The sequence below is a fragment of the Cynoglossus semilaevis genome, chromosome 1, assembly GCF_000523025.1.
Source record: "Cynoglossus semilaevis isolate Cse_v1.0 chromosome 1, Cse_v1.0, whole genome shotgun sequence".
Lineage (NCBI taxonomy): Eukaryota > Metazoa > Chordata > Actinopteri > Pleuronectiformes > Cynoglossidae > Cynoglossus > Cynoglossus semilaevis.
In genome coordinates, this window is record NC_024307.1 from 33,834,503 (window position 1) to 33,851,111 (window position 16,609).

A 16,609-nucleotide genomic window follows, 5' to 3' on the forward strand; every position below is an offset into this window, starting at 1 on the left:
ATGCATTGATGTTCATGTTTAACCGATTACTTGTCAAAGAACAGAAAGAATATCATGCTTGTACAGTACAGTTAGATTCCACTGTGACTCTTAGGGCCCCTCCAACTGCTGTTCAATGGTAGTTGACCAATTCCGGTCTGGAATAAAACTAGAGAAATCCCGGAAATTGCCCATTTCCTTTGATTAAGATTACCGCTTCCTACTTGTTGGCTTTTTTCCATCCTTGGTTCATTGTTAAGTAACTCCAATAAAGGGATTCTGATGAATTGTGTCATCGGGTGATTGTATAAAGTTGTTAACAGCTGCCATGGCTGGTGTGGACTTTACCAAAAAGGCCATCAGAGAGAGACCTAACAATGTGACTGCTTGTTGTGCTTGTTGTTTTATTTAAAAAAAAACGTCACATTTGGAGAATTTCAGGAAAAGCACATTATCTATTTCTATTTCTAGATAACAATTCCAAAGTGGGCCATTCCTGAAGTTGTAATTCCTACCACTAATCAGAAGAATTTGAGCTGAAAAAAAAAAACAACGATTGGCCGTTGTTTCACCTTCAGTAAAAAATTGTAGTTTTTACAATTTCCCACTGTGTTATTAGTTATTCACAAAGTACCACGTCTGTTACATCTCCTTTATATACTTTATATATAGTTATTGAAATTTTATTAGTAATATTCTGGTGGTGGTGTCTCAGTATCACTTATTACGCAACTGAAGACTTACCTGAGTTAAATGACTGATCAGCTGAAAGCTAGGCTACAAGCTAAACAAAAAAATAATAAATGTAAGGGTGTGCTTAGCAACATTAGGACAACCGAAATAATCTGGTCAACCTTGGATAACGTTGTTTCTTTTCCTTACTGTAGTGGTTTGTTTTGAAAACAGCAATATCTCCCCCCACTATGTCAAAACCCCCATCCTCACAATGGGGGTTTCTATAGTAATCACTACTGAATTGTGCGAGTACTGTACACACGTGTACTGTACTACTGCAGCTACCTTTTTTTTTAAACTTTGAACTGACTCAATGTTATCTATAACCTTTACCTTAACAATTATCATTACTAAGGATTTACGCCCCTTCTTATTGGGGCTAGGTGTCGGTCTTCCTAAAGACTAGGGGACGACCACGCACACATATCCAGCATCCTAGTCCTACATCCTGGTACTTTGGCGAGCGTTGTCAGCCTCAGCACGGCAGGCAGGGGGAGGGAAAGTAGCTGCAGTGTCCTGGCACCAACGTATGCGTCCACAACACCTCGCTAAAGTGTCCCGAAAACTTAGTGCTAACTGAAAGGTAAACGTGTGCATGTTTTTATTCCCCATGTCCGGGCAGTCACTGCTTTGTGTAGCGGTTTGAGGCCGTTTTTTTTCCGACAGGCGGCAGAGTTAGTCAAGCGCCAGTTCTGGTGGACAAGAGAAGGAAGATGTCTGTCCATTATTGTGCGGTTGACCGAGACACATCTTTTTGCTCGACTTCCGCTCCAACGCGGTAATTTCTCTCTGCTTAAAATCACAAGCCATGCTCGCTGCGAGTCTTTCGCTGTGCTCGTGTTGAAATGTAACCTAAATAAAGGGTGAAATGGCTCTCGGTAGATAGGGTTGTTTGAAAGAAAGGGACATGTTTAAAGGGACAGTGTCACTTCGCTTCCTTCCTGCTTCCTGTGTCCCCCGTATCTCGGTATCCCTCACTTCCATCAGACAGAACGCGGCGTTTTCGTGTCACCGCGGACGCCGAGGGAAGAACATTGTACACGTGAACATCAGTGGACGTTGCAGTAAAAAAAATTTCGAGCACCCCAGTGAGACGAAGTCTGCTACATGTCTCACGGAATTGACTCTGTACAAGTGCTGTGCTCGGGCGAAGGGCGTTTAGTGCCTGTGCTTTGTCTTCTGCCGCACCTGGAACGGTTTAAACAGTCGGCGGAAGTAGGTTTCACTGCTGCAGTGGTTCTGTGGGATCTGAGAAACAGCACCAGGAGAGTAAGAGAAATGAAGTTGGGAGAATAATTGAAAAATCTATTATTATTGGGTTAAATATCTTCAATACAGCACAGAGTCCTGGGTTCCATTCCCAGAGGAACCACATGCTTGGCGCCTGCTGGGGGCAGCCTGTTATGAGCATGTCTCACATGTGTCAAACTCTGAGGCCCAAATGTGACCCACCAAGTCATTTTCAGTGGCCCGCGAGGGGGGGCTTAAAATGATTTAATAAAGCCCATGCAGCAGAGATTTGTAATTTTTTTCTTACATTATTTTTTAAAGGACTACAAGGGTAAAAAAAAAAAAAAACCTAAGGTCTATGTTGATTGCTGACCTCTCACTTCTGAGGGTTTAGAGAGAAATTTGAATATCACAGCACACATGGAGACCAACTCCATTTTAACCCAAGTGTTAGCAATATTTATGTTCTGTCTCCATTAAACGTTCTTTCTAGCCACTGTGCAGTCAATACTGACAGAAACGTAAGTGTTAGACCTGCTGGGTTTCCCCTGACATCTATGTCCGTGGGTGGCTGTATTTGATCAATACGTTTTGACCAAGTTACAGTATGAGATTTATATGTGCACCTTTATCCGTGACATAGGAAACAGAAGAAAGAAACAAGCTCAATAACATTTCAGAGATGCCCAAAATACCAGAATATAAGAACCGATAAGTCTTTATCTTCTTTCTCTCTGAACATCACTTGAAGCCGCTAAGTTGTTAATAACAAACAACCAGATTTAACAGTTAGGAAATATGATATTTGTTTGTCAGATTCATTTTACAATTAAAGTCAAGGTGTTTTAACTACAGCGACTCTGTATTGCAGTGGTGTCAAATTCAAAATCGCACTTGGACAAAATTAAAAACGGGGCCAAAGTTAATATTTATTAAAACGATTAATGCCAGTTGTGCATGTTTTCCCTTTTCTCCAGATATGTAACGTAGATTTTTTCATATGGAAACAAACCTTATTTTTGCATAAACACTGTCACAACCAAAGCTTAATATTATAAACTAAACTAGAATTTGAAATAAAACACACATCAGTAGTATTTGTTTCTTATGATGTCTCTTTATCTGTAGCCTTTCGAGTTCCTTTTTAATGTAAATCTTTATTTCACAGGCCAACACCAGAAAAACCAAAATGTATGTGAATAACATAGCACATACACCACTAATACTACAAATCCTGCCAGTATATACAGGCATGTACTGGCGGGCCAACTCTAGTACACATTAGATATGATCTCGTGAGCCAAATATAATTACACTGCGGGCCAGATTTGGCCCCCGGGCCTGAGTTTGACACGTGTTATATTGGTTTGGCTCTGTTTGCTTTACTGCCACCTTCTGTTCTAAAATGTTTATTCTTTATTCTCCAGGTCACCTGCACGCCAATGTGATGTCCTTCGCCAACTTTTCAGTGGTGTAATTCGACCTATTGTGTTTTTTTCAAAAGAAATGCAACACAATTAATGTCAGTAATGTAGTCTGGATTGAAAGCATGGACTGATCAGTGTCGGCTGCGTAGCAGTGTGCTGTCCAGGCTGGCTACAGTATGCCAACTGCAAAAGATAAAGGTGGCACGATGTCAACCCGTTACCGGCCGGCATCAGACTATGATGATGCCACTCTTGCCCAGAAGAGAGAATATTGGCGAACCAAGAAGCGGGAGCAGAGAGCTCGACGTGCGGAATGTCGAATGACATCCAAGCAGAAGAGACGACGAGAACAGTTACAACGCGCAAGTATGTCGAAAGAGAGGAATTCCAGTTCTTCTGTCTCTGTAGCTGCTCCTTTGTCTCGCACACAGAAGAGGGACGAGTCGTTCTCATTACCCAGTGCTGCTCACGGATTGCAGAATTCCTGTAAGGCTGTTCAAAATCAAAAGAAGAAGTGGATTTGTCCGCCAGCCTCACTAAACACAATCTTGCCTGAGTTGTCACCCTCATGCACAACTGAAAACAATACAGCCACAGTCAAACAACAGGCTGTGGACAAAGCCGTTACCTCGCCTGCACCTAGTGACTCCCCACTGAACACCACCTTTCAAGTGCCTCCCCTCAGCGTGACCCAAATCTCCAATGGCAGCTGCAAACCGACAACGTCTGAGTCATCAGACCCCAACATGCAATACCAGGAGCAAGATGCATCCCACAATACGAAAAAAACCTCACCTGCTGACATGAGCGCTGGTATGACTCCTGTGTTTTCTACCCGTGATACCACCTCTGTAACAACAGAGGGAGCTAGAACAAATGCAACACTTCTACAGGAAACCCAGAGTGCCTTGGCCACTACTCTGAGGGCTAAAAGCAATGGCATCTCCAACCCTTCCACAGAGTCTGAGGAGGAGAGAGCAGCCAAACGCAGAGAGCTTTGGCGCATCAAAAAGCGAGAACAGAGGGCAAGACTCGCAGCGCGGACAGGAAAGGTGAGGACACAAGCCGCCGGCGTGGAGATGCAGAAGGCAACCGCGCAAAAGACCGGACTGATGGGTGCCCTACCTCTGCAGCGTGTCCAGTTGAAAGCTGGCATTCAAAGGCAGTGTCCTCCTCGAGTCAAAGCTACATTAGCGTCTGCCAAAAAGGAAAATAATAAAATGCAAGGCGTGACAGAATGTTTCACAACTGTCAATCTGCAGACAAAAGGCCAGACTCCACAGGGTGTCAGAACAGCACAAACATCAGACGGTATTTCTGTGAAAATACTAGGGGAGTCATCGAGGAGGTTTTCAAGTTCAGTTCATCTGTCTAATGTAAGCCGAGGGTTTGTGCGATGTAAGACGACCAGACAGAGGTTCATTGAAGCTCAGAAGAATTTCATGAATCTGAGAAACATGAGATGTAAATCACCCCTGCTTGCCTCGTTCTTCAGTACTACAAATATCCCCAAGATAGACCCCAACGACACACCTGAACAGATCATTGCAAAACGCCGAGAGTACTGGCGGGTAAAAAAGCGCGAGCAGCGAGCTAAGCTGACGAGTGAGGTAAAGACCCGCCTGAAAGAGAAGGACTCCTTGATGCGAAGGGTAAAACGCTACCAAAGTATCCTAGAGGAGATGAGGAGGGCCAGAGGTTTAGCACGGTCAGCAGGAGGCGCTCTTGCTCAAGCCTCCGAGGCCATTGGAGGGTTCATCAAGGAGGATGGGACACTGACCAATAAAATTCCACATGTTGCAGTTGGTCACACAGCTAGTGATGAAGCACTCCACGGAGGTTCAAATGATACCTTTGTTACACGAGCGCAACATCAACCGTATACAAGAAGAAAGGGTACTAGACAATACTCTGCTCCCCCATGCGCACCTCAGGTGAAAATCTCGCTTCCTGGGCGGTCTTTTAACAAACTACCAAAACTGCACTCGCTCAGAGCGAGGACTCCACATGGAAGCACATGTCATAATTCACAATCGGTACCAGTCCGTTCTGCTTGTAAGCTTACTCCCATTCGCCCTAAACCTTCTCAAGATGTCATTTCTGTGGGTTCAGCCGCGGGGTCCGACGATGGCGGCTGCGTCAGGAAAATGGCCATTTCAAGTAGCACAGCAACGCCACTGTCGGTGACCTCCGCGGATCTGGAACTGTCAGAGGAGGAGAGAATGGCAAAAAAGAGGGAGTACTGGAGGATAAAGAAGCGCGAGCAGCGGGCGGCCCATGCGGTGCGACTGAAGCAGGGCGTCTTACAGGCCCGGGTCAACGCGGCCTTACAGAGGAGAAGGGCTCAGAAACAGGCAGCAGTGACCTCGGTAGCCATGAGCACACGTCGTACGAACCAAACTGCCACTTCACAAACCCAGCCTGTTGGCAGTGTGCCTGTTCTACCAAATGCACATACAATTAAACAAGAGACAGAGTCTGTGCCAGATGCTGACCTAAATTCATGTTCAGAACAAGCCATCTGCCCGGATATCAAAAGCCCCACCTCTCCACCGGCACCTCAGCCGGAGTGTGACCCAGCTCTGAGCGGAGACACCCAAGCGACCACTCTGCTAGCTGTGGCCTCGATGAAAAAGCTCCTGGAGGAATCCCTCAGTACGGTGGCGGATTGTAAAGAAATGCAGACCAGTGTTAAAACTGAGATAAAGCAGGATGTCGAGGACCAAGAAATTAAACCAAATTTGTCTCCGCTGCTCTTGGAAAAAGACGAAGGGGTTCCTCTGGCTTCTGACCTCTCAAGCTGGCAGCCGGACACGGAGGACTTGGTGCAGGCGGGTTCGCTAAGCCCTCAGCTCAAAGATTCGCCACAATTCAGCGAGACGTGGTCACCAATACCCGCCTCCAGGGAGGAAGTTCCACCTCCCACATGTGAACACTCCTCCCAAACACCTTCCAATGTCATCATCATTCCCTACGTGGACACCCCCGATAATGCGTCTTCTCAACACACAAGCCCGGGGATTTGTCCAAAACAAGAAAGCTGCTCCACAGAACCACCGCAGCTACACCTTTTACCCACAGACCAGCTACACCCGCAGCACCAGTCCTTTAAAAAACAGGATCGGGACCAGCTTCAAAACTACAAATCACCGTCAACACGAAGTTGTACTAACGTGGTCTCGGACCACAGAGGCTTGTCCAGCCTGCAGAGGAAGAGGGAATACTGGAAACTGATGAAAAGACAGCAGAGAGCCCGACTAAAGGCCCAGCAAAAGGAGAGGAAAGGAGATTGTAGCAGAAGATATTCCACAGCAAATCTAGTGGTAATGTTTCACGTTTTATTTTTTTTTTTTTTTTCACTACTAGCAGTAGATTAATAATGATTAGCGTATTTTCCTGACTATAAGTCAGGAAACTTTTTTTTGGCTGGGTTTGCGACCTGCGACTCAGGTGCGACTTATATATTAAAATATATAATTTCACATGTTTGTTATTTTCACACTGACAGCCGCTAGAGGGCACTCTAGGCTTGTGTACCAGTATCTGCTACTCCTGTACTACTGGAGATTTACATGTAGGTTGTTCTCACACTGACAGCCATAAGAGGGCGATAGTGCGACGTATACACTGGAGCAACTTATATGTTATTTTCTTCTTCATTTATCTACTTTTTGGCTGATGCAACTTATATTCCGGAAAATTAGTAATCACAATTAATCGTGATTAATCATGATTGGAATATACCAAGATTAATCAAGAGTAATTGTGATTAATCAACTTTTCATAATATGGGACTATTTAGGTATGAAAGACAAATAACAGCTTGAAGATGTGTCTGTATCTTAGATGTCTAGATGTCTTTATTGAGGACCAAACCAAATGATGGAATTATTCTCATATGGAGAAAAAACTCCATGCAATTCAGTTTCTACTGTAGTTCTACTTCAGTTTCTACCCTAACAGTGTCAAACTGAGAGTTACTTATCATATGGAGAAAAAACTCCATATGGTGGAATTCTGTTTCTACTGTAGGTCTACTTCAGTTTCTATCCTAACAGTGTCAAACTGAGAGTTACTTTCAAAGCTTAATGATACGGACCTCTAAAATAAAGAAGTCAGCAGGCCTTGAAAATCCATTTCACAATTGTCAGTCAGCTTTACTGCCTCAGTGCGCCTGGTCTGACACAAGCCAGGTGTCTGACCTGAGGTTGAAGCCTCTACAAACATATGCTGGGGGGTTGAGATGGTATTTCAAGCTCAGGGCTTTGGCTTTTTCTAACGGTCAGCAATGCTCATTCAAACGATTCACTAAGTTTCAAATATATAGAGTGCCAAATAAAAATAAATGCGTCTTTCCAACGTCCTTGTTGGGATTCAAGGCAGTTGTCCAGCTACGTTATACAGCCTGGTAAAGGTGCTGTTTAGCCAAAGCCCAAGTTGAATGTAATGTATTGTATGATCCAAAACCAGTCCTGTCCATTGTATTATTATTTTTTATTATTTTATTGTTGTCCTAATGCCTTCACAACCCAAGATGAGTACAAGTAATTGGTGTTCTTTGTTCATGGCTTATTTTGCTTGTTTTTCAGGCTCCAGCAGTTGTTGTCACCAACACTGTTAAGGGTCTTAATCCAAAACCAGCTCTCCAACACACTCCGTCCACTTCTCATTTGGCTGCAGACACCCATCCTTCAGCCATTAATGACGGCCACTCCGAAGAAACCCTTGCGGAAATCTCCTGCTCATTTAAGAGTGAGAGGGTCAACGCGGAGTTTGGTTCTCCATACATCATGCCCAAGTGTCAAAAAACTTCGCCCGTTTGTCAAGAGTGGATATCTACAAGCACCGCGACTACCCTCCCTACTTTAAAGCCTCCAGACAATCCCTTGTCCAGGATCAAACTCCAGCCCATTGAACCGCACGGTCAAACTCCACAGGGCACCGTCCTCAGTCCCATAAAAATCCCTTGCCCTGAACGTCAGAGCCTCACATGTTCTACTCAGCCGGTGTCTACGAATTCCTTGGCGCCACCAAAACGCATTCCAGGTGAGTCTGATGAGGACTTCTTGAGGAGGAAGCGGGAGTATTGGAGGATAAAAAAGAAGGAGCAGAGAGCCAGGAAGGCCATTCATGTCAAAGAAGTCAGGGTGAGGAGGGAGTCCAACGAAAGAAGGCCCACGTCCCAGGCAGAAGAACTTCCCGCACAGGTTTGTTAAGGACCTTCATCGGATTATCTCAAAAGTGTTAAGTAAAGGTGACGTTTACATGATGGCGATCGACTACAGATTTAGCAAACGTTTAGCGGATGCCGGGGCTACTTCTGACCATGCGAGACAGGCTAATTTGGCTACTTGGTGTGCTACAGCTAATTATTTCACTTTTGTAGTTCCATTATGAGCAACAAAGGTTTATGTGGAACACCATTCTCCCGGGTGTTAGCAGTTTGAAACAGCAGGGATCGAAGTCACGTTCAGTGGGTGAATTTCAACGTTGAATTTTCTCACATGAAATCTTCTCATGAAATTAATAAAAAAAAAAAAAAGAAATTTAAAATATTAAGATCAAGGTGAACTATACTATTGTTGCTCAAAAACTGTAGGCTATGTCTCAAATTAAAAATGGTCTTTATGCTAACTGTACATTTGATTCAAATTGGAATTAGAGCAGTAGGTTTCAGTTGTTGTTAGCGAGTTGTTACCCATCATGCATTTGTTACAAACACAGAAATTGTCCAATGCATTTAACCTGCTCACTAAACTTTAGTACAGACTTTAAGACAAATTGTCCAATGCATTTAACCTATCCACTAAACTTTAGTACAGACTTTAAGACATGTGAAGCTCTGGTGGGCCGCATAAAACGATAGGCCGGATTCGGCCCACGGGCCTTGAGTTTGACACAGTCTAATCCCATGGTGACCAAATTATATTCTTCTATTATATCTACCTTTATTGCTGACTTTTTAAAATGTGTCAAACTCTTTATTTACCTCTCTTTTATTGTGAAAGTAGACAACCAAAAAAAGTGTAATCTCGGGAAAACATCAACAGGCGTTTAAAAAAATGGACATTACAATTTATTTATTTATTTTTCATATTCACTTCTAATTGCTATTTGTGATTTAGGCTCAATATTAGTACGTTGTCAGGTATGCAAAGTGGGTTTTACTCTATTACGTTTCTTTTTCCGAAGATTGAAAGATGCGGTATAATTTCAACACTTTTTGCGTTTGTTTCCTTCTGTTTTAAATTCCACCAGGACTCTGGACAGTGGGTCAGCTCCTCCGATGAGTCGCAGCATCTACTGAGGTATGTGATTTTTTTTTTTTTTTTCTCTCCCCATGATTATTGCGCAATAAAGATATTGGACATGGATTTATAGAATTGTTCTCTTTTCCTTGCAGGGCTTCAGCCGACACAGGAGCGTTTCCATTCTCAAATTACACGACACCAGTGGAAGACATTGATGGTATATCAAGGAAATCTTTAGTAAAAAGTGTGAATGCGTTAGTAATGACTGCCGTGACAAGCTGTAGCGCTGAGGATCAGGGACTAGCCTGAGACATTGACGCTTTTTAACTTGAGGCAACACAGGTAAATCCAAACTAATGGCTAATGTGACAATATAAAATCTTAATAATTACAAGGACAGCAACTCCATTGTCGAACTCACTCAGCAACTTCTTCCACTTAATGCTGTTCACGATTGTGCGAGGAGCTTGAGTCGCTCCCCCGGTGACATCACTAATGCAGGACAGGACAGGTCACCTGACCTTTTCCGGGTGCCATTAAGAGACAAAACAACAATTGACACTCACATTTACATTTTTAGTCACTAATCCCTATAGAGAGAGAACCCAGAGAGAAGAGACTATTGGAAACGATTGAAAAGTGCAAATTTTAATAGGTTTTGGTGGCATCATCCATCCATCCATTTTCATCTGATTACCGGGTCGTGGGCCCAGCAGTCTGCACCACCGCCACCCAAATCACCCTGCACCGTACCAACCCCCCTGAACCTTCCTGCAGGGGGTGAGTCCACTGGAAGGTACCAACCACCCTAACTGGGATTCAAACTTGCCCAGGAAGTGAACCCTGGGGTTCCACACCAATGACAGAGGACATTGCCTCTGGGCCAAAGCGCCACTAAATAAATATATATTAAATATTGTTGGCCTTAAATTTCACTCTGACTAGCAGTAAAAAAAAAAAAAAAGTCTCAAATTTCTCCTCCATTAAGTCGTAGGAACCCGATGAAGGCGTTAAGCCAGTGGTGACCGACCTTTTTTGGCATGTGACACCAATGCCTCGGGGTGAACAGATACAATTGTTAAAGATTGTGTGGTGGTTTTAATCACAATTTAACAAAGAATAATAATATTTTTTTATCAGCAATTTGTTTTGATAAGTTAGATAACTAGACATTTCAGGTAACCCCATTTGAGATCCAAGCGACTCCACATGGGGCCACGAACGCAAGGTTTAAAAACACTATTTTTTCCAAAACAGACAAGATCTGTTTTTTTGCCAGCACAAATGATCGGCGAATCAGCCAAACTGTTTAAGACAATTTCAGTAGCAGTCGATAAATCGAAGTAAAAACTACCTCAAGTACAGATTGAACTACATGTTATACAAAGTAAAAGGAAATAGTTATCTTTCGAAGTGTCTTAATGAAACGTTATCAGCTATTCTTTTCTGTACCAAGGATTGTTCAGTCATCATTGATTGGCATTTAAAACACAAAACAAAACAAAACATCTTTTATACTCTGTTCTGTTAGTATCTACCAAATTCTCTTTAAGAAATGAAAGTGAATAATTCAATATTTCACTGGGGCCCGGTACCAAATGGTCCATGGGCTGGTAGCGGTCCGCAGACCAGAGGTTGCGGACCATTTGACATCAGACTTTAAAGCTCCAACAATATGTAAAAACCACTAAACTAACTAAGTTTTCTCTCCCTCCACTGTGGACGCAGATGAGTCAGCGATGCTGTTCGCCGACTACGAGACCAACAGCGGCGAGGAAACCTCCGAGTCCTACGCCATGTGGAGGAATCACTACCTCATGGACTACGACCCACTCAACCAGCTGCTGGTGTGCATGGTGTGCGGGGAGCTGCAGTACACCCACAGCGTGGAGGGTGCTCGGTCCCACATCAGCGACGCTCACCCGGAAACTCTGACCCTGGACAACGGGGAAAGACAGCAAATACTGGAGGCCTGGGACGAGCAGGTGTCCCAGCGGGAACGTTTCTTTACCAGCCAACTCCAGCAGCACAGTGGTAGCTTGACAGGTATGTAAGTCAATACATTACCTTCTTGAAGTATCAGATACTTCGTTTATGAGGACATTTTGTGGCTAAGTCGCCATCTCCCATCAGTTTGTTAAGAAATTAGATTTATTATGACGTACGCTCACCAACTGGTTCCCGTGCAAACTTCTCGTAACAAACGACAGCAAGCGACGTCACTCGGCGCAATACACCAAAGATTGACCAAACTTGTTTTTTTTTTCGTTTTGTCTTTTTTTGGGGGGGAATTCTGTGTAGTTTAACTCTGTAAACTAAATGTTATTCATCCATCCATTTTCATCTGCTTATCCGTTACCGGGTCGTGGGGGCAGCAGCCTCCACCCAAATCACATTTCACCGTACCAACCTCCCTGAACCTCCCTCCACTGGAAGGTACCAACCACCCTAACTGGGATTCGATCTTGTCCAGGAAGTGAACCCTGGGGTTCCACACCAATGACAGAGACATTGACTCTTGACATTATAAAACATGGAAATTCCTCGGTGCAACTAGAACTAAAAATCTTGGGAAGATGCAAGAAATTAGGACATATTCAAGAAATCTGTCGATTGATTTATATCATGTTTTGATAAGGGCCGTCCAGCGATTAAAAGTTTTGGTCCGATTACTCACAGGGTAGCTGTAAATGAATCACCATTAATCACAAATATTCCTAAATGTGACCCAAAAAAAATCCGTCTTTGTAAATTGCTGGAACAGAGAGACAAATTACAGCAGGTAGATGTATTTTATTTGTGATATTTCCATATTAATACATCGATTAAGGTTAAGAAAAATATGCCAAAGCGTTACTCAAATTTAGTCATCCTTTCGTATTTGACGGTGGCTTAAATGCGCGTTGCTTTTATAACTACAGTAAAGCCATTGTACATGACGATATTAACCAGTCTGGAAACCCTCACAATTCATCTGACAGTTGTCAGTCAATATTAGTGATGACTTATTGACTTATTTACTGCCCTCAGCTCAGTGATGTCGGTCAGAAGCTGGACGTCTGACCTAAAGCTGAGGCCTCCACACATGCTGGGCATTGATGGTGTTTTAAACCTGAAGTGCGCTGGTGAAGCTACAACTATTTTGTGCATTGTATGCAAATAATAACTAATGTATTGAACGTGTATTAGACCAATGACCGAGTAAATGGGTGTTAGGATTATTGGATGTACAGTGTGCGTCATTGTGCCCAATGTGTCAAACTACATTGTGTGTTCTGATTCATTCCATAAATTAATTAACGTATTTAACACATCAATTAGCACAGCCCTAATATTTATTAATTTACTTCTTCATTATGAGGTCCTACATCGGAACATGTTCAGTCAGATTAAACATTTATGCCGCGTTTTCCCTCGTACGCTTACCCCGAACATTGTTGCATGTATTGCTGCAACATCAGAAAGCACCAGCTCGGCACTGATGTCTCATTAAAGACGATGATTTCATCTGGTGCAGTTGAAGTCCTTGGTGTCAAACTGATAGTGGACAGTGTTTGAGCTTCACAAACATGTTAAAAAAAAAGAAAATCGGTCTCATATGACATTTCTGTTGTTGTTATAGAATTCAAGTTTAATGCTAACATTATAATTATTATTGTTGTGGTAGCTATTTTGTCAAAGTCTCTATAGTCTCAGCACTAACTCTTTTCTGAGTTAGCATGCCACGTATTTTTTTGAGATTGTGCAATAGAATAGGTATGCTAGCTATTTTGTAACAATATGGTTGTTGTTGTAGTACCGTAGTAATGTCTTTAGTCCACTGGGTGGCAGCAGCTCACGCACAAGAGCATTACACCCACTGACGTTTTACAAGACAGTCAGAAAACCCTGTCTATTGCACTTGACTTTTTTTTTTAAATTAAGTTATGGTTGTAACTATTTCATATGCTACATACAGTATCTACATCACTGTTATCATTGGATTTTTTTTTTAAATGATTTTCATTGACCTAAACCCTCTGGTTTGTCTTGCAGGAACACACGGGACCTGATATGCAGAGACGGTCACCTGTGACGTCCACAGTTTGTCCTTTTAATTTATTCTTATATATATATATATATTTTTATTTTAAATTACCCAGGTCACCTTTATAAAAAGCCTTCCTAAAAATTCCTTGTTTTCCCACCAGGGGTTGATATACCTAAATATCTAAATGGCACTACAGGAACACGGTTATACATAAGCTGTTAAAGTTACGATTTTGTAAGATTTTTTTAAGGTCCAACCTATGTTGAGTGTGGTGCAAGTGTTGCTACATCTTGTTCATATATACCTTTTGCATTTTTTTTTTTGGACTGGACAAAACTTTTGATTTTCAAGTTCTTGCTCTGTTTAAAAGTCTTAAAAAAAACCCAATATCAATAATATTGCACAATTTTCCAATATGGCGACATAGTGTCTGCACAAACTGCAGAGATATTTTTTTATGTTGTATGTATGTAGGACTAATTTTTTTTTTTTTTTTGTCTTAATTAGGATGCAGTCATAGACTTTATATAAGAAATGGACTGACTGGAATGATCCGATACTCAGGATCAGAGTCGGATTGAATATCGAAAAAAAAAAAAAAAACTTCAGTGCGTACGATGCAATACTTAGGTTCAAATGCTCAACTTTATTATTTGTGCGACATGCCATAAACAGGGACACTATCGCCTCAGCGATACTCCAAGTTGCGGTATCAATATCGTACATGATAAAGTTGTTTATTTATTGAGCCTTCCCTAGTATTTAGTATTGATATAAAAAAAAAGTCACATTTGATTCCAAATCTATGTATCTCAAATCTAAAAAAACAAAAATGCAACTGGATGACTTGGTCCATTTTTATATACACTCTAGGCCTGCAACTAATGTCTTTTTATTTTATTTTTTTCCAATTGTTGATTATTTCCTCAGTTTATTGAGTATTTATTTGGTTTCGTTTGGAACCACAGCTGTTGTGAGGTGGTCTCACAGTGTGGATAAAGAATCGGTTTGTGTTATTACTTCGGAGTTTTTATTTATTAGAGTGGATGCTTCACAATCAGACTGCACGGCCGGTTTTTTTTTTTTTTTTTTGCAGGTTCAGGTGTATATTTTTAAACAACAACAATGGCCTTTGAATGCAGTCATTGAAGGGAAAGTAGTGTCTGGTCAATAATTAAGAATAATTTATTGTAGATAATTCAGAAAATGTAGACGTAAACCTTCATGTCCATTTCTAAAAACACAGGGGTATGGCAGGGAGAAGGCAGAAGTATAATGATAATATAAATAAATTATATAATTTGGAAAAGTTTGGTGGATTAAAAAGCTGAATGGGCCGCATCCGGCCCTCGGGCCTTAGTTTGCCTACCTAGAGTGAAGTAAGTCTGATATTTCTTTTCCCTAAGTGTGTAAACCAGTTTATGAATGAGAAAGTCATTTCTTTATGTTCTACCGCTTAATTCTGTCCAGAACTCCTGGGGGCGCTATAGCCAATCACAGCTGACATTGAGTAGAAGTTTTAGTTTTTTTTGATAGTGTTATATTGAAGATGGTCTTATCAGATAAAACATTAGCAGACCAGGCTCTGGAAGCTAACATGCAACATTTTCAGAAATACATTCCAAGGGCTTAAATTAGTGTAGCTAACTTAACTGCTCAGTGTAAACAAAGATGTTTACATTTACCATTTTGCCATTGGGGAATAAATGTGCAGTATTTTTTTTTTTTAAATCAAATTTTGTTCTAAAATATTTGGATTCAGACCATCTTCCATTGACCAATACCAACAGCAAAAGCTAACTAGCGTAATAAGATATATTAAACTCCAAGCCCTGATTTATATATCCTCGGCCTAAAGCTGTAAAATTACTGTAACCACTTAAAGCATTACATTTTCAAACTCCTCTGCATACCTGTTGAAATGCAGCACAAAAAAAAACAACAAAAAAACACCACCCTGCAGAACAGTTGCTTGTATTGTATTATGATACAGATGGGACTCCTCAAGGCACTAACATAGTCATACTGTTTTTTAGGTGCTCTTCAAACACTCGTTCTTAACGTTCTCCACTTCCGTTCTAAATGTCAGCGTCACCATGTAAATACGTACCAAAAAAAAAACAACAAACGATCAAAGAAGACCGTTGGGATTTGTACAACTTTATTATTTATTAAACCTTTTGTTATTTAATGTGAATGTTGTTACACACATTATACATATCCATTTGTAGTTGCATATCAAAACCGTTGGCTCTTCTGTGAGTATATTAGAGGGTATAAAAAAAGATTTTCTGCATGAGTAGAAATGCTAATGGTAAATGGTCTGTTAAGTCCGGGTGGCCTCTCGCAAAACAATGTTTTGGCGTTTATTGATTAATAGCAAGGCCAGCAGGAGGTGGCCAAGTCTTGAATGGATCGTGAGACAACTGCACTACCTGCTAATCCACAGCCACCCCGAATGAAAGAACAGTTCTAAACCTGGGATTTCCAAAAAAAAAAAAAAGTTTTTATGATTTCACCCCTGTATGACTGTGATGTAAAGTTAAAAAGATGTAAAAAGAAAAATCTGTTTGAGCACAATAACTGCCTGCACGGCCACAGACCGAAACCCAGTGGAAGTGACCAAGTTAACTGACCTTCTGAGAATGTACGTTTTGTTTACCAGTTCAAGGGAATGTTTAATAAAAAAACTTTTCTACCTTTGAGTTTCTTCTTTCACAAATGTTTCTGTCAGGTTAGGTCTGGATAAATAATCAGTCAAAAACCTTTTGAAATATTATTATATGTGGCGCTTTGGCCCAGAGGCAATGTCTCTGTCATTGGTGTGGAACCCTGGGGTTCACCTCCTGGACAAGTTTGAATCCCAGTTAGGGTGGTTGGTACCTTCCAGTGGACTCACCACCTACAGGAAGGTTTAGGTACGGTGCAGTGTGATTTGGGTGGAGACTGCTGCCCCC

General features: G+C 41.7%; 1 protein-coding gene across 2 annotated transcripts; it reads left to right on the top strand.

Annotated features, from left to right (window-relative positions):
* The first annotated feature begins 1,084 nt into the window (after positions 1–1,084).
* LOC103391714 (uncharacterized) lies at positions 1,085–16,155 on the top strand. Of its 2 annotated transcripts, none has more exons than XM_025059509.1 (7): positions 1,085–1,297; positions 3,372–6,694; positions 7,961–8,578; positions 9,627–9,679; positions 9,775–9,839; positions 11,351–11,668; positions 13,658–16,155. In XM_025059509.1, the coding sequence occupies exons 2-7, from the start codon at positions 3,548–3,550 to the stop codon at positions 13,672–13,674; spliced, it is 4,218 nt and encodes a 1,405-aa protein (XP_024915277.1). In that variant the 5' UTR covers positions 1,085–1,297; positions 3,372–3,547; the 3' UTR covers positions 13,675–16,155. The 2 variants fall into 2 exon arrangements, with proteins under 2 accessions (XP_024915277.1, XP_008326313.1); XM_008328091.3 differs by having other exon boundaries at positions 9,630–9,679.
* The last annotated feature ends 454 nt before the right edge of the window (positions 16,156–16,609 follow it).

Bases quoted from the DNA above. Each gene is read 5' to 3' on its own strand.
- LOC103391714 (XM_025059509.1), top strand. From the start codon at position 3,548: ATGCCAACTGCAAAAGATAAAGGTGGCACGATGTCAACCCGTTACCGG. The intron at 9,680-9,774 runs GTATGTGATTTT...TTTTCCTTGCAG, and splicing joins GAGTCGCAGCATCTACTGAG to GGCTTCAGCCGACACAGGAG. The intron at 9,840-11,350 runs GTATATCAAGGA...CTGTGGACGCAG, and splicing joins ACCAGTGGAAGACATTGATG to ATGAGTCAGCGATGCTGTTC.